Source organism: Urocitellus parryii, chromosome 14 (genome assembly GCF_045843805.1).
Source record: "Urocitellus parryii isolate mUroPar1 chromosome 14, mUroPar1.hap1, whole genome shotgun sequence".
NCBI classification, from domain to species: domain Eukaryota; kingdom Metazoa; phylum Chordata; class Mammalia; order Rodentia; family Sciuridae; genus Urocitellus; species Urocitellus parryii.
In genome coordinates, this window is record NC_135544.1 from 2677611 (window position 1) to 2704497 (window position 26887).

The following is a 26887-nucleotide window of genomic DNA, read 5'->3' on the forward strand; positions in this document are numbered from 1 at the left end:
TCATATAAACAGAGGAAGGGAGGAAAGTTTTAAACTTCAAGCTTTGTTCAGCATGTGTGCAGTTAGCATCCACAAAAGCACCATTGGATATGGAAGAATTAGCACCACAGAATTTTAGGACCTAACTGTTAACATGCATCACTGAAAAACTTGGAACATGGAAACCAAAGTATTACATGGTATGGTCTATTATAAACAATACAAGGCAATTTATGATTTCTTTTTATACAGTACAATACGATCACAATCAATGAGAACCTTTTAAGTACAATACAAGACAAAAAACACTTTGTACCCTGTTAACACTACAGCAGTTACAGATTTTAAAAAAATGTTTCTTGTAAGAGGCATTGGGTTGAATGATCCCTCCCCCCTCAATTTTTAAATTCAGAGTTTTATAGTTACATGATCTCTTGAGAAAGTATTTTCAAATCTACGTGTCTTGTACCTCAATGCTGACAAATGGTGGTTTGAAAATGGAAAGGCTGGATGAATTAAACAAGAAACCAAAAATCTGTAAAGAGTCAAGAAGTACTCCACTGTGGTGGAAGGTTTTCCACATAAGATCAGTTTGAAAATGATGCCAATGGTGTTGATACTTGTCTTCCTTTCCGTGGAGGAATGCCAAGTATAGAAGCCTTGGATTCATGATGAACTTCGGTTCATTTCTTTCACCAAATGTCTTTATTCTGGACTGTAACATTACAGATTTTATTCCTTATTCCTCAACTGTTTTTGTAGTATCATTGGGCTGTTCCTTATGCTTGGTTTGACAACAGTGAAAAGGGTTGATATTCTCTCTGGATTTAGGGTAATTTGTGAGCTAAAGAAAAAATATTAATTTAAATTTAGCAAATAGGAAATTTTAAAGGGAGTTCCACTATTTTTACAGTATAAACCCATTATATTATTGAAAACCTTTCTGTTAGAAAGCATGTAACAAACCCTTAATTTTAGTTGTGCCTAGGTCAATTTTGGCATATGAGAAGATACTGTATAAGAAATGTGCAGTAAGAATAGATACAGGTATATTCAGATCTCATTGCATTGATGCCAAGGAAAATATATTTTTACTCACCAAGAGAAGAATATACCTTGAAGCATCTATGCAGACACATGAATCAATCATGTATCTGCCCAACTTCTAATTCTGGAATAGTGATAACAGGGTCATTTAGGAAAAAGTACTCAATTACAGTACAGCAGCAATTTTATGTTGTCTATATTTAACAGTGAAACATTTTTGAAAATAGAATCAGTACTATACGGTAAGTTTACAATTCACCATATCTATACTTGTAATACATGCGGTTATTTGTTTTCCAAATTTTCAAAAATCCCACTAGGACCAACATCTTTCAGAACAACAATCTAACATTAAACAAAACTTTCTAAGGAAAATATTTAGCATCACAGATATTTGAGAAAAGTCTGCTATTCAGCATCACAAAATACTCAATTGATCTACATTTAAGATTGTTCATGCCTTGACATTAACACACCTTTGGGTTAATATATCTTATTTTAAAAAGAAAACAAACAAACCAAACAACTGACATGGAATTTGTCTTTAGTCTCTCCTTGATAAGGACAGACCTGATAAACTTGACTTCTTTCTATACCATGTAATGATGACTCCATCTAAGGAACTGCATTTACATTTAGTAAAAAACATTTCAAACTAGAGATAGAAAAATGGCTACACAAAGAAAGACTTAAAGATAAGTAACCTTATAGAAAAATGTTTTTTTTTAAATATTCTGTTCTCAAACAAAAAAGAAAGCAAAGTTTGTTCACTTTGAAATATTCTGTTGAAAAACATTCTGAATGAAAAGTTAGCCTATCTTAATAAATGTCAGGAAGATGTTAAGTTTAACTTGAGAAGGTAGAACCCTTTTGAAAAAATATCTTGCTTTTCTTGCTGAACTACATCCATTCTATAAATCTACCCATTTCCTGAAGAAGAAACACTGCACATAGCAGTATATTTATGTGAATGATTTAAATTTGATAATTTACCAGGTATGACTGACTTGAGCAAAGAAGAAACGAAAGTGATTTACATTAAAAAATTCAGCTAAAATAAAACTGAGCTGTGATAGGCTAGCTGAATAATTTTGATTGCCCTTATATTTGATCAACATTTCAATCAAGGTAGTAAAAATTAAAAAAAGAAATTTAAAAATAAAAACTGTCCAAAAATTGTTCAATGATAAAGTCTTCAAATTTTACAATATTTTAACTTCAAATGATTGTAGACTAACTTAGACAGTTTTGCCATTATCACATATACTTTTGTTACTCTTGAGTTTTATTTCTGTATTGCTCATTGGCTATATTATGTAGCATATTGTTCTGTTAAATTAAAATAGTTTGATTTATTACATTATACTCTAAGTGGCTTTAGAAAAACATATAAATAGGATAAATTTATAAAAGGATAAAGAATATTTTAAGAGATTTTAGACATATTCTATACAGACAAATAGCTAGTTCAAGGTAATAAAGTGCCTTCTTTTCCAGGTAATTAATTTTTCACTAAAATATTTTAAGGCTTGTAGTTCTTATATTATTTAATCTTTCAATCCATATAGTAATCTTTAATAACTAGCAGCTTAAAATTATAAATTTAAATTATCAATTCTGAATCCATTTTGTGGGGAAAGGAAAATATGTATAATTTCTAAATGCTGGGACTTTTACATAAGACTCTCATGTTGCTTGTGAACAATCAGGTTTACGTCATAATCTACAGCAGCCAATGTCCCTCAAAAAATTCAATAGAATATTTAATCATATGGCAAATGGGGCCATTATTTTGTTCATTTATTCATATATTCTGTTTTATTTACATTTAAAATGATTGTGCAACCTAAAATTAAAAAGGCCAGAGAAAACTAACAGGGAATTCTTCAGATACAGGCATAATGAATATCTTTTATTGCAACAGACTGTGCATAACCTGTATTGATGCCAACAGTTAATATCGAGCATTTATATTCTTTTTGCTTCTACTATCCATGGGCATATCATAGTAAAATACTGGTATCCTAATAAGAGTGTATCTATATGATATCAATAAGCATATGGAATTCTATTTATTATATATTTAATTATTTCTCTTTGGGGATATATATGTTTTAAGCACATCTGTATACTCAGTTATTTAGACAGGTCCAGATTTTAGGAAAAATTATGACAACATACATATCAACTGCTTAGTAGCTCTTAACCATTAAAACTCAATTAAAATATTTGAATATTCATTTTCGGGAATTTAGCTATTTTGAAAAGATTACTGAAATGAGGTACAAGATTAAATGGCCAGGATACCTAAAATGCTTTTCTGATTGCCACTGGGTTAATTAAAAATGTTCCTTAAGTTAAAGGTTTTGCAGTCAGGATAGAGAAGGTAAGTGAAAACTCATTGAAAAGAATGGTTTAAGTTAATGTTCCATATTATTAGAAAAACAGGAATTACCAGTAGAGGAAATGCTAGTCTTAGAATTGGGTTTGGCTTTGAATCTAAAGCCTAGTGAGAGTAATTCCAGGGTTTAAAAAATTAAAGTGGCATAAACCTTTATAATTGCACATTCCTTTACCAAAGTGCCACGTTACCATATATTTATCTAAAATGCACATGATTCTACTTTTCAAAATCTAAATACATATACAGTTTTACCCTTTCCATACTAGTATAGTACAATTTCACAAACTTAGTAGAAATATAACTAGGAAGATGAATTATAAGTTTCTAAAAACGATATAGTTTGTGTGTTAAAGAAAAGTAACTGTTAAGAGCCTTTTTCATTATGAAGACTCAAGTCCAAGTATAGACAAAGCATTCCATGAAACTTGAAAACATCATGAGAGCTTGTTTAGGCAAATTTTAATAATACTGTGCCAGGCAACACACAGAAGTCATATGTTTAACAGAAAACAAATTGGTTTAGTTATCCTGTTTTTTTATCTATTTGACTACATATTATACTTACTCTCTTCAATCACTGAAGCAATAATATTATCTAGAAACCCAAGTTTTGAAAACAGTAGTAAATACTGAGGTTTCTAGCCTTAACTGGTCATTCCTCTGAAGTACAGCAAAAATGTCTGATGGGTGGGTTATTGATTTTCATGCTTCTGTATCTTTATTCTAAATAGAAGCACTAAGTAGAAGTGTACAGAGATAAAATAACAAGGACAAAAGCACAAATATATAAATATAAAAAGACCAAAGCACAAATATACAGAACGAATAAAATAGTAAGTCACTGTATGAAAGTTCTGTGTATGACTGAATTTGGTCAATCAGAAAAAGAGAATTAAAAATGGAGATTTCCTTATCATGTAATAATTGTATGAATATATATTTTTATAAATAAACGGCATGCACATAAATTTAAATTTTGAATATTTTTGTTATTTCTGAATGTAATGAAATTAAACCAGGGTGATGTCTCATTATAAACCAAGGTCAAAATTTTATATTGTTCAGGAGAAAGAGAGAATGTAGGGTCATGATTCTCAATGGCAGGTTATTTGGGTTCTGTTATAGTACAACCTAAACACTGTGGTATATTGCTCCTTTCAATTAGAGTGAAAATGCTGGTGTTGGATATGGTGGTGCATGCCTGTCAATTTCTAGCTACTGGGGAGACTGAGACAGAAAGATCTGGTCAAGAGGATCACATACTTGAAACCCATCATGGGCAATTTAGTGGGACCCTATCTCAAGATAAATAAAAATAAAAAGGTCTGGAGACCTAGCTTAGAGGAACAAGGCTCCTGGTCTCAATCCTCAGAACAACCCTCCCACCCTATCCCATCCCCTCCCCACTAAAAAAAAAAAAAAAAGAAAGAAAAGGCTAGTAAAAATATAAAAATACTAATTTTTTAAAATTGGGAGTAAATCATAGTCACAGAACATTAATGTCTACCAAAGAAGATTCCTGTCCTTTTCCTCCATTTTGAGAATGTATAAGAATGACTGTATAAAAGCTACATCCCTGGCCTGGGGATATAGCTCAGTGGTAGAGCGCTGGCCTGACATTTTCAAGGCCCTGAGTTGGATCTCCAGCACTACAATTAAAAAAAAAATTATTTTTTTTCAAAAGAAGAATTTGAGCCAGGTTGCATGGGCCACACCTGTAATCCAGCTGCTTGGGAGCCTGAGACAGGAAGATTGTAAGTTTGAGGCCAGCCTGGACAATTTAGAGATATCATGTCTCAAAATAAGAAATAAAAAGGGCTGGGGGTGTACTATCAGTAGTATAGTGTCCCTGGGTTTAATCCCCAGTGGTGGTGGTGATGGAAAGCATCTGAAAAACAAAAACGAATTATATAAACTTGTCTTTTGTCTAAGATGTAGGATGGGATAAAAATATCCCAGTCTTCTGAGAAAATTAACAAACTTTAAAAATGTAAGTAAAATCAGGGCTGGGGTTGTGGCTCAGTAGTAGAACGCTCACCTAGCAAGTGTGAGGCTCTGGGTTCTATCCTCAGCACCACATACAAATAAATAAATCAAATAAAGGTATTATGTCCAACTACAACTAAAAAATTTTAAAAAAATGTAAATAAAATCAGTTACCATGATAAATCACTGATAACAATTTCCACAAACCCAATATAATGACAGATTTAATCACAGAATAAATATTTACCTATAGAATTTTTCAGTTTCTGAGTTATAAAAACATAATACCTTGTTGGTAAATAATAGGCTTTGATAGTTTTAGTATTTAAAATTCGTTACATAAATACTGCAAATAAATATTGAAATGCAGAAGATTCTAGAGCGTGTGTATATGTGGTGCTGGGGATTGAACCCAGGGCATCACCCTTTCCACACAAGTGCTGTACCACCGAGCCACATCCCTAGCCCCAGAGTTGCAAAAGAAGTTGCTGACATGTGGGAACTTCACACTATATGAGATATTCCAACTGTATTTAGCACATATAACACCCAAATAATGTAAGACTCTATAATCTTTCTTGCTAATATACCCAGATATTTTCTTCACTTTGCAAAAGCTGGGTAGGCAATTGTGTTTACCTAAAATAAGTTCTCCCTGGTAGCAGTCCTGTAGTGGTGACATGAAAGATTGGACATATATATGAGAACCGTTCCTACTATATTATTTAATCTTGTTTTTTTCTAATATTCATCTCTTTTTATAGCACTCTCATTTACAAAATGCCTCACAATACTACAGTAGTTATTTCTCAAAGTATACTGATGAGGAAGGCAAAGTTAATAACTCGCCTGTGCAGTGATGAAGCTGCGGGAAACTTGTAGAAGTCTCATGTAGTTTCTCTTCTGTAGGCAATTACCTGCCATTGCTCAATGCTGAGCACAATATATGCTCTCTGAGGCCAAATACTGGATCTCATCGTCTGCTGTAATATCTTGATCTACTGCTTAGCTCACGTGGTAATGCACAATAAATATTGCCCATCTCTGACTCCTTGAGAAAACCTGTGCAGGTCTCCTTTTGCTTCTCCACTAAAGTAGGGTAGGTAGCATTATGGTCTTAAATAATAGGGGTAGTATTACTCATTCTTGAGTCTTTATGACACAGCCTACCAATGACACAATTACTCCTAAAACTTTGAATTATTCATCTGTACTTTTACCAGGCATTTGAGTTAAAAGTTGTGCTGTGTGTATGGTAGATGGTTCTTTTGTAAGCTAATCCAAACATAATAAATCAAGGAAATAATCTTCACAGCTACAATCATTAGCATGAGTATGGAGCATACCAGAAAGAGATGAAAGGATGGTTACACATGTACAGCAATGGGGATCGGAGGACTAGTGGTTCTTCAATTTTTTGGCAATGGGAGCAGGAAAGCCAAGACCCTTGAGAAGATAGTGATTTTATTGAACTGGGTGAATGCTGAAAAGGTTGGATGATGACAAGACTTTTCTAGTTTTAAAATTCTTTATTTTGTTGTTCAGTGCTCAAAAATCTTTCTTAAGAAAAAATAATAATTAAAACCCCCAAAGTTTTATGTTTTGAAACTCTAGAGCAACTGCTAAGTATCAAATGTTTTCTTTTTTAATTCCTTTTTTGGTGAATAATTTATAAAATATTGAATAAATGTATTAAAATTGCATTGCTACAGTGTGGACATTTATAATGATTTATATGTCTGCAAAATTAGTATCTGGGAGTTTGTTCTTACTCCCACTATAAACTTGTTGTCTTGAGAATAGGTTGGTTTCACTAATAATGTACAATTCATAGTCTCAATTCCCATTTCAGTGAGTGAAATGTGAAATTATTTCTTGTAAAGATTGGTTATGGTTTTAAATTATCAGTGAAAAAATATATAGATTTGATATTAAATGTGGATCTATATATGTAAATAAAAACACTTCTAATTACAACATTTTGATTGAGAAGCAATGAAAATGTAAGTCAGAAACTAGAAAGTAAAAGCCAATTTTTTTTTTCGGTGTTGGGGATTGAACCAGGGACCTTAAACATGCTAAGCACATACTCTACCACTGAGCTACTTCTCTTACCTCCTAAAAACCTATTTTTTATTAGCTAGAACAATAAGTAGATGGGAGGAAGACAGGTGATTTACAATAAACTTTAACTTCTGATAAGCTAGGACTTCCTTTCAAGCAGAGTGCCCTCACTGAGAAATGAGGTTTGTAATTCTTTAACTCTAAGATCTCTTTGCCTTTCTTACATTAAGCTGATATCATTTCTCATATTCAAATGGGAACAAGAGCCATATCCTCATTTTTTCATCTGGTAAGAAACATTATTGGCACTTACTTAAAATTAATTACTACAATTAAGATGATGGACTGTAATTTAGAGAGTTCAACTTACATATACTACTGAAAATAAGGTATCAGTCTTTAGAGTTGGGAACATATATCCTTGAAGCTTAGTGTGTCAGCACTATTGGTTCTCTTCATGAGTTAAATTGTCCTAATGAGGTTTTCATGGTAATTCAAATGTAACTGCCTTTTATAAGAAGTAAGACATAAGTATCTCAATAGAAAAATAATTTGACAAAATATTGCATTCATTCATGTTCAAAACACTAGAAAAACTAGGGTAGTAGGAACATACCTCAACATTGTAAAAGCTATATATGCTAAGTCCATCCTAAATAGAAAAAAAGTGAAAGCATTCCCTCTGAAAACTGGAAAAAGACAGGATGCCCTCTTTCACGAATCCTATTCAATATCGTTCTTGAAACCCTAGCCAGAGCAATTAAACAAAAGAAAGAAATTAAAGGGATATGATTAGGAAAAGAAGAGCTCAAACTATCCCTATTTGCCTATGATATGATTCTATATTTAGCAACCCCCAAAACTCCACCAAAAGCTTCTTGAACTCATAAATGAATTCAGCAAAGTAGCAGGATATAAAATTAACACTCATACAGCAATCAATGACAAATCAGCTGAAAGAGAAATCAGAAAACTATCCCATTCACAATACCTCAAAAACAAAAACAAAGTAAAAAAACTTGGGAATCAATCTAACAAAATAATAAAAGACCTCAACAATAAAAACTACAGAACACTAAAGAAAGAAATTGAAGAAGACCTAAGAAAATGGAAAGACCTCTCATGTTCTTGATAGGCAGAATTAAAGTTGTCCAAATGGTAATACTACCAAAAGCACTATACAGATTCAATTCAATTCCCATTAAAATCCCAATGATGTTCTTCATAGAAATAGAAAGAACAGTCACAAAATTCATTTGAAAAAAATAAGAGGCCCAGAATAGCCAAAACAATAAGTGAGAAAAGTAATGCAGGAGACATCACAATACCAGACTTTAAATTGTACTACAGAACTATAGTAACAAAAATGGCATGGTATTGTCAAAAATAGAATTGAAGACCAATGGAACTGAATAGAAGATACAGAGACATAACCATAAAAGTATAGTTATCTCATACTAGACAAAGGTGCCATAAACATACATTGGAGAAAAGATAGCCTCTTCAACAAGTGGTGCTGGAAATCCATATGTAGTAGATTGAAATTGAATCCCTATATCTCACCCCACACAAAACTTAACTCAATGTGGATCAAGGATCTTGGCATTAGATCACAGACACTGCACCTACAAGAAGAAAAAGTAGACCCAACTCTCCACCATGTCGGCTTAGGAACTGACTTCCTCAAGAGCAAGAAATAAAATCAAGAATCAATAAGTGGGATGGTATGAATATGAATACACAACCAGTGTAATTCCACATAAATCTAAAAAGCTTATTCACAGCAAAGGAAACAACAAAGAACATGAACAGTGAGATTACAGAATGGGGGAAAATCTTTACCACCTGCACCTCAGATACCGCATTAGTCTCTAGGATATACAAAGATGCAAAAAACTTAATACCAAAACCCCCCAAATAACCCAGTCAATAAATGGGCAAAGGAAATTAACAGACACTTCACAGAAGAAATATGAATGGTCAAAAATATATGAAAAAATGTTCAACATCTCTGGTGGTTAGAGAAATGCATATTAAAATTACACTGAGATTCCTTTTTGCTCCAGTCAGAATGGCAATTATCAAGAATACCAAGTCACAATAAATGTTGGCAAGGATGTGGGGGAAAAGATTCAGTCATACATTGCTGGTGGGACTGCAAATTGGTGCACCCACTCTGGAAATCAGTATCCAGATTCCTCAGAAAACTTGGAATGGAACCACCATTTGATCTAGTTATCTCACTCCTCAGTTTATACCCAAAGGACTTAAAATTAGCATACTACAGTGACGCAGCCACATCAATATTTATAGCAGCTCAATTCACATTAGCCAAGCTATGGAACCAACTGAGGTGCCCTTCAACAGATGAATGGATAAATAAACTGTGGCATATATACACAGTGGGGTATTACTCAGCCATAAAGAAGAATGAAATTATGGCATTTGTCAGGAAATGGATGGAACTGGAGATGATCATGCTAAGTGAAATAAGCCAGTCCCCCAAAATCAAAGCCCAAATGTTCTGATATATGGTTGCTAACCCATAACAAAGGTAGGGAGAGGAAGTACAGAAGTTTATACAAGTTCATTGGATTAGACAAAGGGAAATGAAGGGAAAGGAGAGGGGATGGGAATAGGAAAGACAGTAGAATGAATCGGACATAACTTTCCTATGTTCATATCTGAATACACAACCAGTGTAATTCCACATCATGTTCAACCACAAGAATTGTAATGGGTTAAACTCCATGTATGTATAATAAGTCAATATATACCCTACTGTCATGGATATTAAAAAAAGATAGGGCAAATTCTACATTAAAGTAGGTCATATTAAAGAGAAGTGCTTCATGTTAGTTTTTTTTGAATGATATCAGAATTAAATACAAGCATTGTAAAACAATTTAGAAACCAGAAGGAGGAAAAAATAGTATGAGAGGGCAGAAGGAAAGTAGGTGCATAGAGACAGGCAGAGAGTGAAAGAAATGGGAAAACAATGAATAAGAGTTTCAGAGAATTAAAATAATTGGAAACTTTATTAATATCCACTCAATACTCTGGCTGCATTTCTTATTTCATTTGGGTACTTTTCCCATAAAACTAATGTAAGCACTGTAGCACTATATGGCTGTCTTTTCTCTTACTCATGGATTATGTGAAATTGAAACCAATACCCATAAAAGCAAGAAAATGGCTATGTGTATGCTATCAGTCTGTGACAGTGTTCTGAGATGCTTTTGTGTTCCTGTAGAATCTTGAAAGTGGAGATGGTTAAGGATGTGGGTAGACTAGCCAAAGATAGTTCAATCCTCTCCTTTATTTAGTTATGTCAAATTCAGCCATCTCCTTGTTAAGAATAGAATTCTCTTGAAAATGACAATAGAGGGCAAAAATTCACCCTTTACCTCTATTAGAACTCATTTTATAGTATTATGGCTCCCAAGAATCACAGTATACTCTTTGCTTAAATGTATTCCTGCTCCCCTGGACCTCAATGAATCTTTGCATAAAATAGCAAAACTTAGCTATGTATAATTAGGACTTTCAGCAAAACAAAAATGCAACCTGGATGTTGCTCTTTTTGTTATCTACTCTTCTTCCATTTATATAAGCTTTACCAGGAACTTTAGATTAAAGTGAGTTTCTAACAATAAAACTGAACTTATCAGGTCCACATTATGTCATTTTGAAACTGGTATTAAGGTATCACCATATTGATAAACATTGAAAGCATTCTTTCCAGCATGTTTTAATAACAGAGATACTAAAAGAATTAGCTCCTCACCTGGGATTATTTTTCACATTTACTTTCTGAAGTCAAAATAGGAGGACATAAGAATTCTATAGCCATCTCAATTGCTAAAGTGTACCCCTCCCACGTCTCTGTTTTTAGTAGCATAATTTAGAATCTCCCAAAAGAGTGTGTCTTATTCATATAACACTAAGGTGGGAGAGTTGTTTGACTGTAGGTGTATTATCACTTAATATTAGAGTGCATTTCTACCCCTTGAATGGTTATTATTAATTTGCTGCCATGATTTTAGCAGTAGTTATGTGTCACTTCAGACACTTCATGAAGATCTGCTTGTTTCTTGCCTGTTTTAAGCAAGTTTCATCAGCAATACAAAGAAAGGGTTGACTGATGAACTCAACAATATGGATGGTCTCAAACCTACTAGGCATAATGTAACAAACAAAATACGAAAAAAAATACATGTTAATTTATGTGAAATTCTAGAATAGGCAGGACCTAAGCTGTGGTGATAAAAATCAGATTCGTGGTTGCTTTTGGAAGCTGGGATGGTTTGGGGTCTATTGATGTTGACTGGGAAGTTAGGTGTTACTTGGGAACTTTCTGGGATGACAGAGGTGTTCTGTGTCTCCATGTTTGTCAAAATTGATTGAATGGTATATTAACATTGGAGCATTTCACTCTATGTAAATTATATCTTAATAAAAATGTTATAAAATATTACAACTAAACACAATATTTTTGCAGAAGTGTCAGAGGATGGTTGGCGTTTTGTTTTTTCATTTCAAACTTCTCCCTTCAAAGTATCTCACAGACAGAAGCATACCCTGGAGTGAAATCCAGGACCTATACTCTACAGGCATTTATATCAAGGATTACTTGTGGAGCAGTAGGACACCACTAGTGTAGAAAGGAAACTAATTTGCTTAAAACTTCTAGGTGGGAATAAAAGAAAATGTTAACTTATACTTCTTGGTACATAATCATATGTATATGGGATTTCACATTTCAAAACCATTTTGAATTTCAGTGATTGGGACCTAATTTATAATGATTATCTTATCACTTCAAATGTGAGGGGACATGTGTTTATCAGTTTTAAAGAGGTTACCTTGAAAGGCAAATATCCAATGAATTAGTGTAATCTTATTATAATACTTGATAATCCTAAGTAAGTGAGAAATTCTGTTAGTTTTGAGAATAGGAATATCCTGAACAGAATTTATCCACAAGTGATGCCAAATATGCGTTTGCAAACTTAAAATTGTAATCAAAAGTCAGATAATTATTCTCCAATATATTTTTTTGTAATTTTTTCCAAATATACCAAAGATTTAAGCTGTTCCAAGTCCATGTTATACAAAGACATTAGAATATGTAATTTTACTATTCATTTTCATTTTCACGTGATACTAGATGAAAAAGTAAACAATTTCCTTGAATAATACCTGAGTATGGGACAAAAACAATAAGTACTTGTTGAATAAATAAATGAAGAGTCTTATTTACCTGTAATTGCCATTTCTTACCTCACATAGTGGCTTCTTACCCTATAAAATCAGATTTATTAAAAAGTGAAAGTTTAGGTATATGCTTATTTAGAAAACAAAAACAAATAAGTTTTAAAATCCCTAAGCCAGACATTATTATTTTTATTGCTTTGTTAACATAAAATCTGCATAAATTTAAATTGGGGCAATTTAAAAAACAAATTGATACAGGGTAACATGGATCCTCACTATAAAATTTTCCCTTTAAAACTCAATGACACTAAGGACATTGTTTGCCTCTCTAGGGTGAACAATAAAAACTTATGCAATCAATAGAATGGATAATGATGAGATGTTTCAGTTAACATTTCTGAGAGTTGAGAGGTTTAAAGGTCCAAAAGTACCAAAAGAAAACAGAGTTTCAGTGCAAGATAGAAAAAATACTGTTCAAATATGAAAGCGGAAAAGCTAAATGTCAAGACTATGGTCTGGGGGGTTGGGGTTGTGGCTCAGTGGTAGAGCGCTTGCCTAACGTGTGAGGCACTGGGTTCGACCTCAGCACCACATAAAAAAAAATAAACAAAATAAAGGTATTGTGTTAATCCACAACTTAAATAAATAAATAAATAAATAAAGACTATGGTCTAGGGGTTGGGGTTGTGGCTCAGTGGTAGTGCACTTGCCTGCATGTGTGAGGCACTGGGTTCAATTCTCAGCACCGCATATAAATAAATAAAATAAAGGTCTATCAACAACTAAAAAAATAGTTTTAAAAAAGACTATGGTCTGTATGATCCTCTTTATGACAGGGCCTAAATTATAATAGTTTCTTACTATCCTGAAACCAAGGGTTAAAGTACGCATTCACTTTCAAAACCTATTTTTTTAAGAGTCAAATGGGCTAAAACATCATCTTATAATAACGTTTTCAATTTAAGAAAAAAAAAAACAGGTGAGGAAAACTTTCAGTTGAGAGATGAAAACAAAAATATTCTGACGAAGCCCACACGTGTCCACTGATTTTTGAAGTTAAGTAGTGAAGAAGCAGACAGTGGGTAATGGAAGAACCATTTAATAATATCAAGTTCATATTCTATAGTGAACAGTTAAATGATTTTTGAACATAACATTTTTAGGATTTTCCCCATCTGTTATGAATGAGGATGAAGAAGACTCCTTCAGGAAAAAAATTTGATGACAGATTTAGACAAGAAAATATCAGGTTGTCAAGTCACTATGGATACCCACACCAATACCAGAAAATAGGTGAATGGAATTCTTTTGGCACTGGGGAAAATGATTCCTAAATCTTGCAAACTGCCTAATAATGATCATCTATTTAAAAATAGAAACAAAGCAGTTATGATTTCCTTCAGGAATAAATGATGGTGTGATATTCCCTAGTCTGTGGCTAGGCCCTGGGTTTGATCCCCAAAACCACAAAAAGAAAAAAGGAAAAAAAAGCTTTTCTTCTTTGAAAGAATTTGGTTGACCACAGGTCCTATAAGGTGGAGAAGCCTGTTTTGTTTTGTTATTGATACAATCCCACAGGATCTAGAATATTGTCCAGCATATAGCAGGTAATCAATAAGTATAAATTGAGTGCTGTATGAGTACATTTTTGGAACAAAAATGTAAAATTAAGTTAATTGTAAGCGCAAAATTAAGTAAAATGTAGAATTAAACAAATTGACCTAAATTACACAAATGAGAGAGTTTGGGCTTGAACTTAGAACTGGCTGATGCCAAAATCTGTGCAATTTACTAGTTTATAGTAGGCCACAGAGGGCCAGATAATTCTGTAGGGAGATAGTAACTGAAAATACAGTTGAAATTATTGCTATTGCTTAAGGGGATGAATGGAGGAAGTAGGTTATAATAATTATTGTTTTATATCTGCCATAGCAAAGGCAAATGTAGAACTTTTATGAAGCTTCTCCTTGATAATCTTAGCATATTGATCTTTTTATATTTACAAATATATAATTTATAAACACATGATAATTCATAACAGATTAGGCTAATCTGTGAGTAAAACTTTTAGGGCTTAAAATATTGAATCAGAATAATTCAATCTGCATGCCAGAATTGAGAATTCAGCCTGCTGATTCCCCAGTGATGCTACAAAAACATGGTTAACTGGAAAAGCCAGTGAGCAAGGTCATTTATTTAAAGAAATTTCCTACTTAAGAGTTTTAATCGCAATGCTGTTAACCCTGTTGAAATGGAAACATTTCTAATATGTGCTATTTTGATTTTCTGCTCTAATAAATACAACATAATGAACATGATTGAATTTGTGTGCATGAATGGGAATATTGTAGTGCTCTAGTCTTCATCAACAACTTTAATTGCCATATAATGATGGAAAGGAAGTTGATGTGGTTCTTGAGTTAATTTGATAAAAACCTGGAATATTGCTTCCAAATAGTTTTTTTAAAAAGCCTGCTTCCTACTTATTATGTGGTCATTTATCTCTTGCTTGTAGGAGTATAGGAAAAAGATTCACTAATTGAATCCAGAACCTTAAATATGGTAGGCAAGTGCTCTACCACTGAGCTACATCCACAGCCTCACTAATTTATTTTTAATTGATAAACTTCACAAATGAAGTAAATTCTCTGAGTAGTAAAATTTTTTCTTGGCTACTCTGCAATGCAGAGACTAGATACTAAGACAGAAAGAGATCAGATTCTGAAACACTAGCTAAGGAGGAAAGCTCAGGCAGGGAGATTAAAGCACATAGGGTCAAAGACTCAAGAATTTAAGGCAGAGGCTGATATGTATATAGTTAGAATCCAGCAAATGATTTATGTATAGACATGTGCACCAATGTAACAAATACTGTGCCTTCTATTAGGGAATGAACAGTGTGAATTCAGGGCAGAAGTGAGCCTAAAGATGAGATAAAAATAAGAAAATGCCTAGAATACATTTAAAAGAACATTTTAAATTAGCTATAACAACAGGCATAATTTTTACCAAACCCTGAAATTTTATTAGGTAGCCAGGTGATTGCAACAAATAATTTCCCCTGCCAGAGCCTCAGTTTCTTCATCTATGATGTGGGGATAGTGATATGGGACTAAAATAATTTAAATTAATATTTTCATTGAGATAAAATGAGATAGAATATGTAAAATATGAAAATAATTTTAAATTAGATGTAAATTATTATAATTTAAAGTTTAATATTATTTTTACCTTTAATTTAATTGCAAAATATTTCAGACCAGGCCTGTAATCCCAGTGTCTTGGGAGCCTGAGGCAAGAGGATCACAAGTTCAAAGCCATTCTCAGGAACTTAGTGAGACCCTGAGCAACTCAGTGAGACCTTGTCTCTAAATAAACAATACAAAGAGGTAGGGATGTAGCCCGGTGGTTAAGTGCCCCTGGGTTCAATCCCTGGTACAATAAAAAGAAAGAAAGAAACTATTTCATAGTTAATGACTAATTATGAGAAACTTTCAAGACAAATCAGTCTTTTGTACCTATAATTCAGGTCTCTACTAATGGCCTTCAGCTCTATAGTGAAAATTATTACAACCGCTGATTTACTAATACAGCCAATGTAGAATGGGGCTTATAATATTTGGCTAAGACATTGGTGAGATAGTCATCATAGTTGAGAACAACACTGATGGAGTTTTGTAAATTCAGCTGTGAAGAAAAAAGGAATCTGAAGCCATGCATGGGGGCACAATCCTGTAATCCCAGTGATTTGGTAGGCTGAGGCAGGATGATTGAGAACCTGTCTTAAAAAAAAAAAAAAAAGGCTGGGGATGTGGGTCAGTGGTAAAGCACTCTTAGGTTCAATCCCCTATACCCCCACTCCCAAAAAAGTCCTCCATGATGAGCCTGAATGGGGCTATAAAAGTGATAATTATAAAATCATTTCCAAACTAGGCGCTCATTACCACTTGAACACAGAAGGCACATGAGAACATGAGATGAAACAGAAGTGTTATTTTCATCTGAGGACATAAAGAGAGATTTGGAATGGGAAAGACAAAATTATTTTTTGAAGTAGTTATCATTGTATTTTTCTAAATCTGCACTATCATATTTTGAGCATTATGACAACATACAGATAATTAATAATATCCAAAGGATAAATTGTTAAAAGGAAAATAAAATGCAGCTTTTTATAATAGATAGCTTCAAACATTCTCATATATACAAACACACTGCCTAGCATGGAGGAAAAGTGGAATATCTGTTGAATGAAAAATATGTCAGTTTTATTAGGTTCCAAAAGCTGCTTTTAATCAAATAACTTTGGACATGCCATACTTAAACCTAATAGCAGTGAAATATCTATCTTTTGCAAATAATTGTATGCCTAGTCCTAATGTTCACTGAATGAATAGAAGAACAGCATCATTTATTAAGTAAAGGAAACAAACACATTTCTGAAGTAAATTTCAGGATGTGCAGGAAACAAAAGACTCCACATTAAACTGTACCTTAGTTTATATTAACTTCAAAACAAAAATGACTAGTACTTCTTATCAGGTTTTTAAATGGTCACTTTTATTTCTATTTGTTCCCACTTAGATTTGTCTGTTGAATACTGTGATTTCAAAGGCAGAATAGGAAGAGGAAAAGGAACCATGGGGATTAAATTAAGAGGGATGATTTAAGGAATTAGTCCAGTGTTAGGTATAGAGGGGTATGAAAAGGAGAAAGAAAGAGTCTCTGGTTTTAAATTTAAATTCAAGTTAAGAAGATAGGGTTTTCATATGGAAAACTAAATTTAAAAATATATTTAGCAAGATTTAGGTTGCATATCTAAATAAATCTTTTGGAACTGATAGAACAGCCAATTTAAAGCTCTTGTATACAAAGTTAAAGGATAAGTCTTACTGACTGACTGTATGTATATCATGCTCAACTAGTCTTTATGTTAGTTCCAAGAGATTGGTGTACACACACACACACACACACACACACACACACACACACAAATGGAGTGTAACAAGGAGCTGGATAAATTAGAGAAATAGTACACTGAAACTCTGTAAAATGGATATAACTAAATATGAAGGATGCCAAGAAGGACAGGATGGTTAATAACTGTCAGGTGAAACAAAAATTTGGAGAAAAATGAGAAAAAACCACATAAAGAAATTGAAGATATCTTAGGGGAAGTTTTGCTGACTCCAGGGATAACAGAAATTGACAGGTTTCTGAGAAATCAACTATTCTGGGCTAATCTCCTCAACTGACAGATAAGCTAGTTAGGATCCACAGAGGTTCAATGACTTGTCCCAGGGTCAGTCCCAAGCACAGATCTGGGGCTTCACAAGGGTAACATAGGGTCCTACAGACCTCCAAACTACACTGCTGCACACTATGAGGTCAAAGGCAAGATGAAAAGGGTTTTCCAAAATTCCATGAATGCTTGAAATCATAACCCAAATAATAAACAACTAAACTTTTGGCTTTATTAATTGTAGTATAAACCTGGTACTCCAGGATTCACACTCAGTTTGTAGTTACCTTTAACAAATTTACTAATTTGTCATTTAGAGTTATTAAAAACCACTTTAAAAATGTAGATTTTATGTAATATATCTCAAATCAGATTCAAATCACCTTAATGGAAGGTACTGCATGAATTATAGCTAGCTTGGTATGTCTTCTTCCTTCCTCCTCCTTCTTTTTATTTTTTTTTAACTAGTGAGGGAGGTGTGTTGCTATGTTGCTCATGTTGGTCTCAAACTTGGGGCTCAAGCTATCCTCTTGCCATGGCCTTCCAAGTGTCTGGGACAACAGGTACCTCCCCTGAAACCACCACCACAAGACTTGGCTAAATAACAGCTTGGCCTATCTTTAAATGTAGTATTTGGATCTTTAAAGGAGTTGGGCCAGTTGTGATGGTGCACAGCTGTAATCCCAGTGGATTGGGAAGTTGAGGCAGGAGGATTGCAAGTTCAAAGCCAGTCTCAGCAATTTATCGAGGCTCTAAGAAACTTATTGAAACCCTGTCTCAAAAATAAGTGGGGTGCAGTGGCGCATGCCTATAATCCCAATGGCTTGGGAGGCTGAGACAGGGGGATCACGAGTTCAAAGCCACCCTCAGCAAAAGTGAGGCACTAAGCAACTCAGTGAGATCCTGTCTCTAAATAAAATACAAAATAGGGCTGAGGATGTGGCTCAGTGGTCAAATGCCTCTGAGTTTATTCCCTGGTATCCACCACCCCAAAATAAATAAAAAATAAAAAGGTTTGGGGATGTGGCTCAGTGGTTAATTGCTTCTGAATTTAATCCTTGGTACCAAAAAAAAAAAAGTCAAACAATCAATGGTGATTAAAAAAACCAAATCACACAGATACTGAATGACCCAAAGACTCTATTAAATACTAGTACTGTTTAATAATCCTTTAAGAACAATAATTCAAACTAACTTTAATTATTATAAACTGTGTAGGCATTCTTCATTCTAAGTAATCGAATATTTTTTTATAAGTGACAAAGTAGGTAAAAATTTATGAAACAAAGGCTCAGAATTTGGGGGAACTTTTCAGGCTGGAATGCACAATATTTTATAAAGTTTCCTATTGGTAAAATATTAGTGCCTACCTTTTTTTAGAGACTAGAAATAGAGGGAAGATTTAAGTTCTGGGTCCTGGCATCATGTGCTCTCATGAGTGCAGGACACTAAATCAATTTCTGTGGTTTAAGGGTGATAGTGGAGACAATGAAGAAAGATAGTGAGGGGAGCACTGAAAAGAAGAAGAGTAATTGACTAGTATGTTACTGAACCCGTTGCACCCACAACTTCTACACTAAATCTCTTCAACTTATGGGATTTCCACCCTCTTCCTTACTAAGAAAACATTTCTAATTTTTAAATGAAAATCAAAGGAATAATAAAGAATTATCTTTAAAGTAACCAGCAGTGTTAAAAGAAAAATTTGAGTATTACAAAAATCATGGAAATATTCAAAATGATTCTAATTTGATTCCCTTTGCCTGAAAACTCATAACATTGACATTATAAATTATTAAATTCATAAAATGAAGAATCAGTTATTATTATTCAAGGGTCATGATCAACGAGTTTTTGCAGTAGTTCCAAAGTAATTAAGGTCAAGAAAAGGTAGAATTTTTTTTTCCTGTGGCAAGATGATATGCAGTATACTCATAAGATAGCATTTTTGGGTATTTAGATGTATATTGCTTGCAGAATTTTAAAATTTATTGATTTCTTTGAAAATTTTAATAATAAGAAGAAAATGTTTTGAAGAAAAACTTTTGAAAAATAAGTTTAAAAATGTTTTTGGTGTTTTTTCTCACTGCCAATGATTTTGAAAATAGTATTTGAAACAGTCCATGTGCAGAAAAATATTTTTATTTTATAACTATTTCTTTCCAAATTATGCATCTAATATATCTATTTAAAGCTAAACAGTTTGATTCTGAGTTAAACAAAGATTTTGAAATCATCTAGTGAACACTGATATTGTCAAATTCTAGAAAAATGTCCAGTCTACAGTATAAATTATGTGTTATGGGAAAACTAGAATGTACATAGGAAAAAGTCACAGAAATTCTAGCATTTAAACTTACTTGCTCTGGTAACTCTAATCTCCAACCTTCAACAAACAAATAAATGAGCAAGAAAGTATAAATGTTCATTTGGAGTCCTCCAGATCTCAGGAAAATAGGGGCTTATTTTCCCCTTAAGTCAACAGAAAGCTTTCAGGATAAAATATCCTTCACTTACAATCAAAAAGTTTATAAGGATCTTTTATCTTAATATAAGTACAATTACTTTGTAATTGTAAAAATGTTTTTTACCTGTAAGAATTATAACAGTACAGGAGATAAGATTTATATAAGAGTGAAATGACAATAACCAGAAAAACTATTATTGAGAGGATATGGGTTAAGAAACTATTTTGCATATTTTTAAAAAGGTTGATTATGTTATGTATTTTTGGCCACAATTAAAAAAAATTAACAGCACTAGAAGTGAGGCATTCAAAAATTGATGAAGGATATTATTTTACTTCTAATAAATTACAGGTTTATATCTAAAGAAATAAAAATTTTATAATAAAAGATTGAGAAAAATCATTATTTAATATTTAAAGGGTCAACTCATAAAAGACTGAGTTGAATCAATTCAATCAATCAGTTGATTGACTGAATCAATCACTTGATTCAGGCTGGAGAAATTTCAGAAAGTTTGTGTTGTGAAATAAAGGGAGATGTAACCAGTGGTTATATGGCAAATAAGAACAGTTTGAACTTCAGCTTGAGTTGGGGAGAAACTGGCATTCTCAGTAATCATTAGAAAGCTAGCCAATACAATAGTATAAAATCTTGGGTTAAATACCTGGACTTATGTCTTTAGCCTCTCTGTTTAGAGTGAGACCTAAACATTGTTAACACAGGAACCTCTTCCCCTCCCGCTGCCAAGGGAAAAAAAAAATCTACCACCCATGGTGTCCTGGAGACAGTATTAAAACTTAAGCAATTTCAGTTGGAAAAATGATATGTAAGTCAAAGTTCCACATTTATCTCAAAATGAGCAAGACAATTAAAATGCCAATAAATTTCTGAACCCCATTCAGTACCGAACAAATCAGAATCTCTGGTGACGGGGACCAGAACCTACGTTTTGTAATGTCTGAGTATCATTAGACTAAATTTTAAGGGGAGAAAATGCTGTCCTTTTATTAATTAATGTCATTTAATGGTGAGAACTCATTAGAAGCAAATATAAAGTTTAATGATTAAAGGTATCCTTGATGACATCATCATGGTCATGAGTCTTTGATTCTTCAGAGGCATAGTAGAGATTCTGTGCTCTATAAAGGAGGGACTGTCAAGTTAAAACAATCTCTGAAGTATTAGAAGAGACACTTTTCTAGGTGGGTCACATGGTAGTTTGTGCTGTTGAGTATAGCAGCTCTTTGGCTAAACTTGAAATTTTTAGAGCTACAACAAGAACTTTAACAGCTTTAAAGCAGGGATGATAAATATCAAATGTCTGGCATGAATGCTGTTTTCTCTCTTCCTATAGATGCAGAGTTAAATTCTCTACACAGCACTTTAAGACTGCTAATTCACTGTAGTAACAACTATGGTGAAACCAATTTGCCATTACTTCTTCAGGGCAAGAAAATGGGGACAGGACAAGGCTTTCTTTATACTTTATGTAAAAATCATATAGATAAGGATTAGGTGTATAATATTTGAGTGGAGGAGTACAATTTTTATTTAATCATTTGCCCACTTGAACTGTATCACACAAAAGAATGAATGCTGAAAGAAATGACAAGGAAACACAGTGGACATTGTCATGGAAAATTAAATTTTATACTGGATCAGACTACATCCTGGATTTAGATTTTACTATTACCTTTTTGCCCTTTACAAAGCCTTGGAACTCACAAGGAGAGCATCACATGCATTATTTGCCAAAATAATTAATTTACTTGGAAACTTGTTTACTAAATATTATAGATGCTTTGACCTTTGAACAGAATTTAATACGGATTTTTATAAATAAAAACTAAGTTTAGGGGTTGAGGTTGTAGCTCAGTGGTACAGCACTTGCCTGGCATGTGTGAAGAACTGGATTTGATCCTCAGCACCACATAAAAATAAATAAATAAAATAAAGTTATTGTGTATGTTTACAACTAAAAAATTGTTTTAAAAAACTAAGTTTAACAATATCCAATAATTTGATTTTCCAATCTGTCTTTTTAAACAAACCTATATGCAGAAACTTTTGAAATAGCAACATAAATACTAAATTTATTTCTTCACATAATCCTTTTTTTAATATTCATTTTTTTAGTTGTAGTTGGACATAATACTTTTATTTTGTTTCTTTTTTTCTTTTTCTTTTTTTTTTTTTTTAATGTGCTGCTGAGGATCGAACTCAGGGCCTCACATGTATTAGGCGAGTGCTCTACCACTGAGCCATAATTCCAACCCCTTCACATAGTCCTTTGTGAAAAAATATTAATAGTGAAAAATTTCTTCAAAAAAAGTAAAAAATTTCAGGGCAAATTGCATGAATACACTTTTAACTACTTCATTTAATTAGTACATTTCATGGAAAATTGAAAACAAGTTTTTCTAGGAGTAGGAAAAAAGGGTTTTTTTTTGGCAATGTTTCCAGATTAATACTAAAAAATTTGAAGTCTTCTTTATTAAAAGTCATAAATTCATAGACCCGAATACAAAAGTTCCAAGTACTATTCCTAATAAATTCTGAGTCTGAGTTGAAAAAAATATTTGAGGTAGTAACAATTCTTTTTTTGAATTATTAATTACCTTATATATCCTATATTAATTTTATACCTAGTCTCTGCCTTAAATAATTACAGAAACAGGGAAGTCTTATTCTTGAAGTGTGCCCTCATGTTGAGCTGAAATTTACTATAAATCTGTATTCTGACACCAACTCAAAATTCTAAAACTTAAAAATTTTAATCTAAATTTATATCATAGCTTCCATGCAAACAGACTAGTGAATTAAAAAAGTTACAAATGATCCTTTTGAGTTCATGACTATTTCTATGTCAGTAGTTAATCTTTACTTAAGGATGCTTCAGTGTTCTGCAGTACTAATCAGTAGAAACTAGAAGGGTAGTGAGAGAGAGAGAGAGAGAGAGAGAGAGAGAGAGAGAGAGAGAGAGAGAGAGGTGTGTGTGTGTGTCAATGAACTTGGAGAACTGACAAATTTGTATGTATTCATATAATATTTCCAAAGGGGTGTGATTCCCTTTTCGAATAAAAGCTATTAAGAGGCTTATATATTTATTATATAGACTTATATATAAAACATGGTTTTATTCATTTTGATTAACACAAATATCTAATATCTACAAGGCTGACAAACATATTTTTTAAGTGATATGTTTTCAAAAATATGCTCAATGAATCCTCAGGAGAAATATCTCTAAATTTAAAGCAGTGGGTCCAGCTGTTGATCTAAGAAAGTATCATATCTACAGTGTACTATATAGTTCCTCCATCCTGCAAAGGAAGGATATAGGAAGATGGTGAAAATACTACATGCTTTGAAGCTATATATTTCTCATCACTTATATGTCTTGAGATAATTAGCATTTTAAGCATTCTTTAAATTTTGTTTACTTGCCCTGAAATAAATTTCAGATTCTATTTTTACACTATTCTAGTAATTTCTGAATTATTTGAGCTATAGGTTATGTGTCACAAAAAGTAAAATTAATGGGCTAAAGTAATTCCAAGGTCTCTTCAAGTTCTAATAGTTAATATTCACTAAACTTGGTTAACAATTTATTTTCCTTTACTAAGATTTACTAAAATTATTCACTTTCCTTTACAAAGATTTATATGCCAAAATTACTTATTAAATTAAAAAATGCTTGTCTCCATACATTTAAATTGTAAGTTTTTCACATAAGTTTTCATAATTAAATGCTACCAGATTTTTCTCAAGATAGCTGTAGAAAAGTGAGAGGACATCAGAAAGTTAAATGTGATGAAAGGATGAAAAGGGAAGAAAAACTCTAGTCAATGTATTAAAAAAAAAGTTGCTTAAGATTTGTAAAATTTTCAAGGCAGAATAAGTAACAGAGTCTTTTACCAAGATACTACAGTTGTTTTGACTAAAAATTTTTCCTTTTTTGTCTTTTGTAGCTCATCAGCCTAGAACAGTGGCTCTTAAAGTATGGTCCTCAGATCAGCAGCATCCACTCTCCAGGGTATGTGTCAGAAATGCAAATTCTTGGTTCTCTCCCCACCCTACCAGTCTTACAGAACAGAAACTCTGGAGCTGAGGGCCAGCAATCTATGGTTAAACATACCCTAGATGTGCTCTTATTCACACTAATGTCCTGTCCTGGAGTAATGCAGAAAAATACATATCTGTAAGTAAAGCAGTTATCCCAGTTTATTTTGGAGTTAAGAGAAAGAGGAGGAAACTTGGTAATTAAATATGAAAAGGAACAGAATGACATAGGAAGCCATGGCAGGAAGGTTGTGAGAAATCACTAAGATGGCAGGAAAAAGTTGTGTGAAATAAACATAACTCTCAATAATCTTGATAAAATTTATTTCCAATAATTTAACATAGCCATTTGTATCGTAGACCCACAACGAATAGTAATTTGTCTCTTCCTTGCCCTTGCGAATAAAATTGGAATGATCCATCTGCAGTCTTATCATCTGATCCCTTTTAAAAATGACTGGCATTTATTTGGAAGCTAATCAGGATTAGAGATTCAATCTGTAAACTATATTGAAGATCAAATAAGTTGTATTTATTAGCAGCAACTTTAAACAGCTGAATAAATTCTTGTATAAGCAAATGTCTCTTGGTGAGACAGTCCCGTGCACAGGGAGTAGTTTTGATAAAATAATTCCCAGTAATCTGAGGCAGATTTATTTAGAATGACAATGGGGGGGGGTTAGATTGTGCTTTATTAGAGTTGGGGGGGGAATCATTTTCACAGTAAGTCTTAAAAGGCAGCCCGGCTTAACTGAATGAGCATAATCTTTGGCTTTGGTGTTTATTTTGGTTGGAACATATTAGTTCTGAAACAGTGAACCTGTTTCTAAGCCTCTGGAAATTACATGAAAATGGGAGTGATAATGGGGTTGTTATGAGGATTAGAAATAGTAGACAAAAGTGGCCCAGAAATGCCTAGTACAAAGTATTCAATAACACTTATTAACAAATCTTAATTGGTTTTTCTTTTTATTACCCTCTTCTCTTTAAAAATGCTCATGATAACCAGATGCAGTGGCATGTCTGTAATCCCAGCTGCTTGAGTGGTTGAGACCAGTCTTGTTTAAGACCAGTGTTGGCAACTTAGGGAAAGCCCGTTTCAAAACAAAAAGTAAAAGAAAGGGAGCTGGGGATCTAGCTTATTGGTAAAGCGCCCTGGGTTCAATCCCTAGTACCAAAAAAAAAAAAAAAAAAAAAAAAAAAAAAAAAAGCAAATCATGGAGCAACTTTTCATTTCTAAAATTACCTGTCAATCATGATAGTAAAAATAGTTTTCTGAAGATCAATTGTGTACTGAAAAGTGGGGAATAACTGAACTTCCAATTCCTATCATTCCAAGTGAAATCTGTTTTCTACTTAGTCATCTTAAATTATTATATAGAAATATGATAAGAATATTGAGATTAGTTAAGTAGCAGGATGTCTTTCTTATAGTCTATGGATTTTGAAATTTCGAAAATGAGCTCCGGTCTTTTTTAAAAAAAAAATTTAAAATATTTTTTTAGTTGTCAATGGACCTTTATTTTTATTTATTTATATGTGGTGCTGAGAATCGAATCCAGTGTCTCATATATGCTAGGTAAGCACTCTACCATTAAGCCACAACACCAGCCCTCCAGTCTTTATTATGAGCCAATTGTTATCTGAGAAAGAAATATGATGAAATGGGGCTCTGGTGGCGGTGAGAGAAATTAAACCACTTTCCAATAGGGTACATTGTATGGGAGGGAAAAAGAGATTGTTAGACTGATGGAAATTTCAGATTCTATTTTTACACCTGACTATAGCATGTCATAGCTCATTTGGAGTATATACTAAGCAATAATAGATTTTTTCCTACTGGAATTCAAACATTTGGCATAAATCACACTGCTAGTCTGTAGAATCTAGAAATGAAATGCAGTGATGTCTGAAGTAAGTCAGTAAATTATAAAGTATGTTCTGAATCTAGGTGTCTGAACTTATTCTTATCCTTACTCCTAAATTGTCTTCTGGTTCTGTAGTTTCAACTAGCTGGGTAGTTTTTGCATTTAGATAACATTCTTTTGGTAAAGTTGTTTGGAATGTTTGACAGGAAGCTGAAGAAAATCTCTGCAAAACAGCAACTGCCAAACTAAACTATTCTTTCATATCCCACTTAGATTTCAAACAGCAGTAAAGAGAAGCAATCAAGAACATAAAATGTATCTGCTATTTTAAGAAGAGGGAAAAAAGAAAAAATAATCTATTTCAGCCAATTCATTCTATAGAATTTTTTGAAAACAGACCAATCAAATTGCTGTTGTCAATACTACTAGCCAAAGATTATTTGTCTTATGGAATATTTCAGTGATGGAATTTTATGTATATATTTGTTTTTGAAATAATCAAAATACATGTGCATATCCATTTCAAATACACTTAGATTACTCTTAAAAA

At 32.9% G+C, this 26887-nt stretch overlaps 1 protein-coding gene across 1 annotated transcript in view; it reads right to left on the reverse strand.

Moving 5' to 3' along the window:
* Positions 1-586: 586 nt before the first annotated feature.
* Purg (purine rich element binding protein G) overlaps positions 587-26887 on the reverse strand; it is a 36821-nt gene continuing 10520 nt past the window's right edge. Inside the window, exon 3 of the mRNA XM_026414044.2 lies at positions 587-823. Coding sequence (XP_026269829.1) covers positions 719-823 — 105 coding nt within the window. The 3' untranslated portion in view covers positions 587-718. The remainder of the gene's footprint in view (positions 824-26887) is intronic.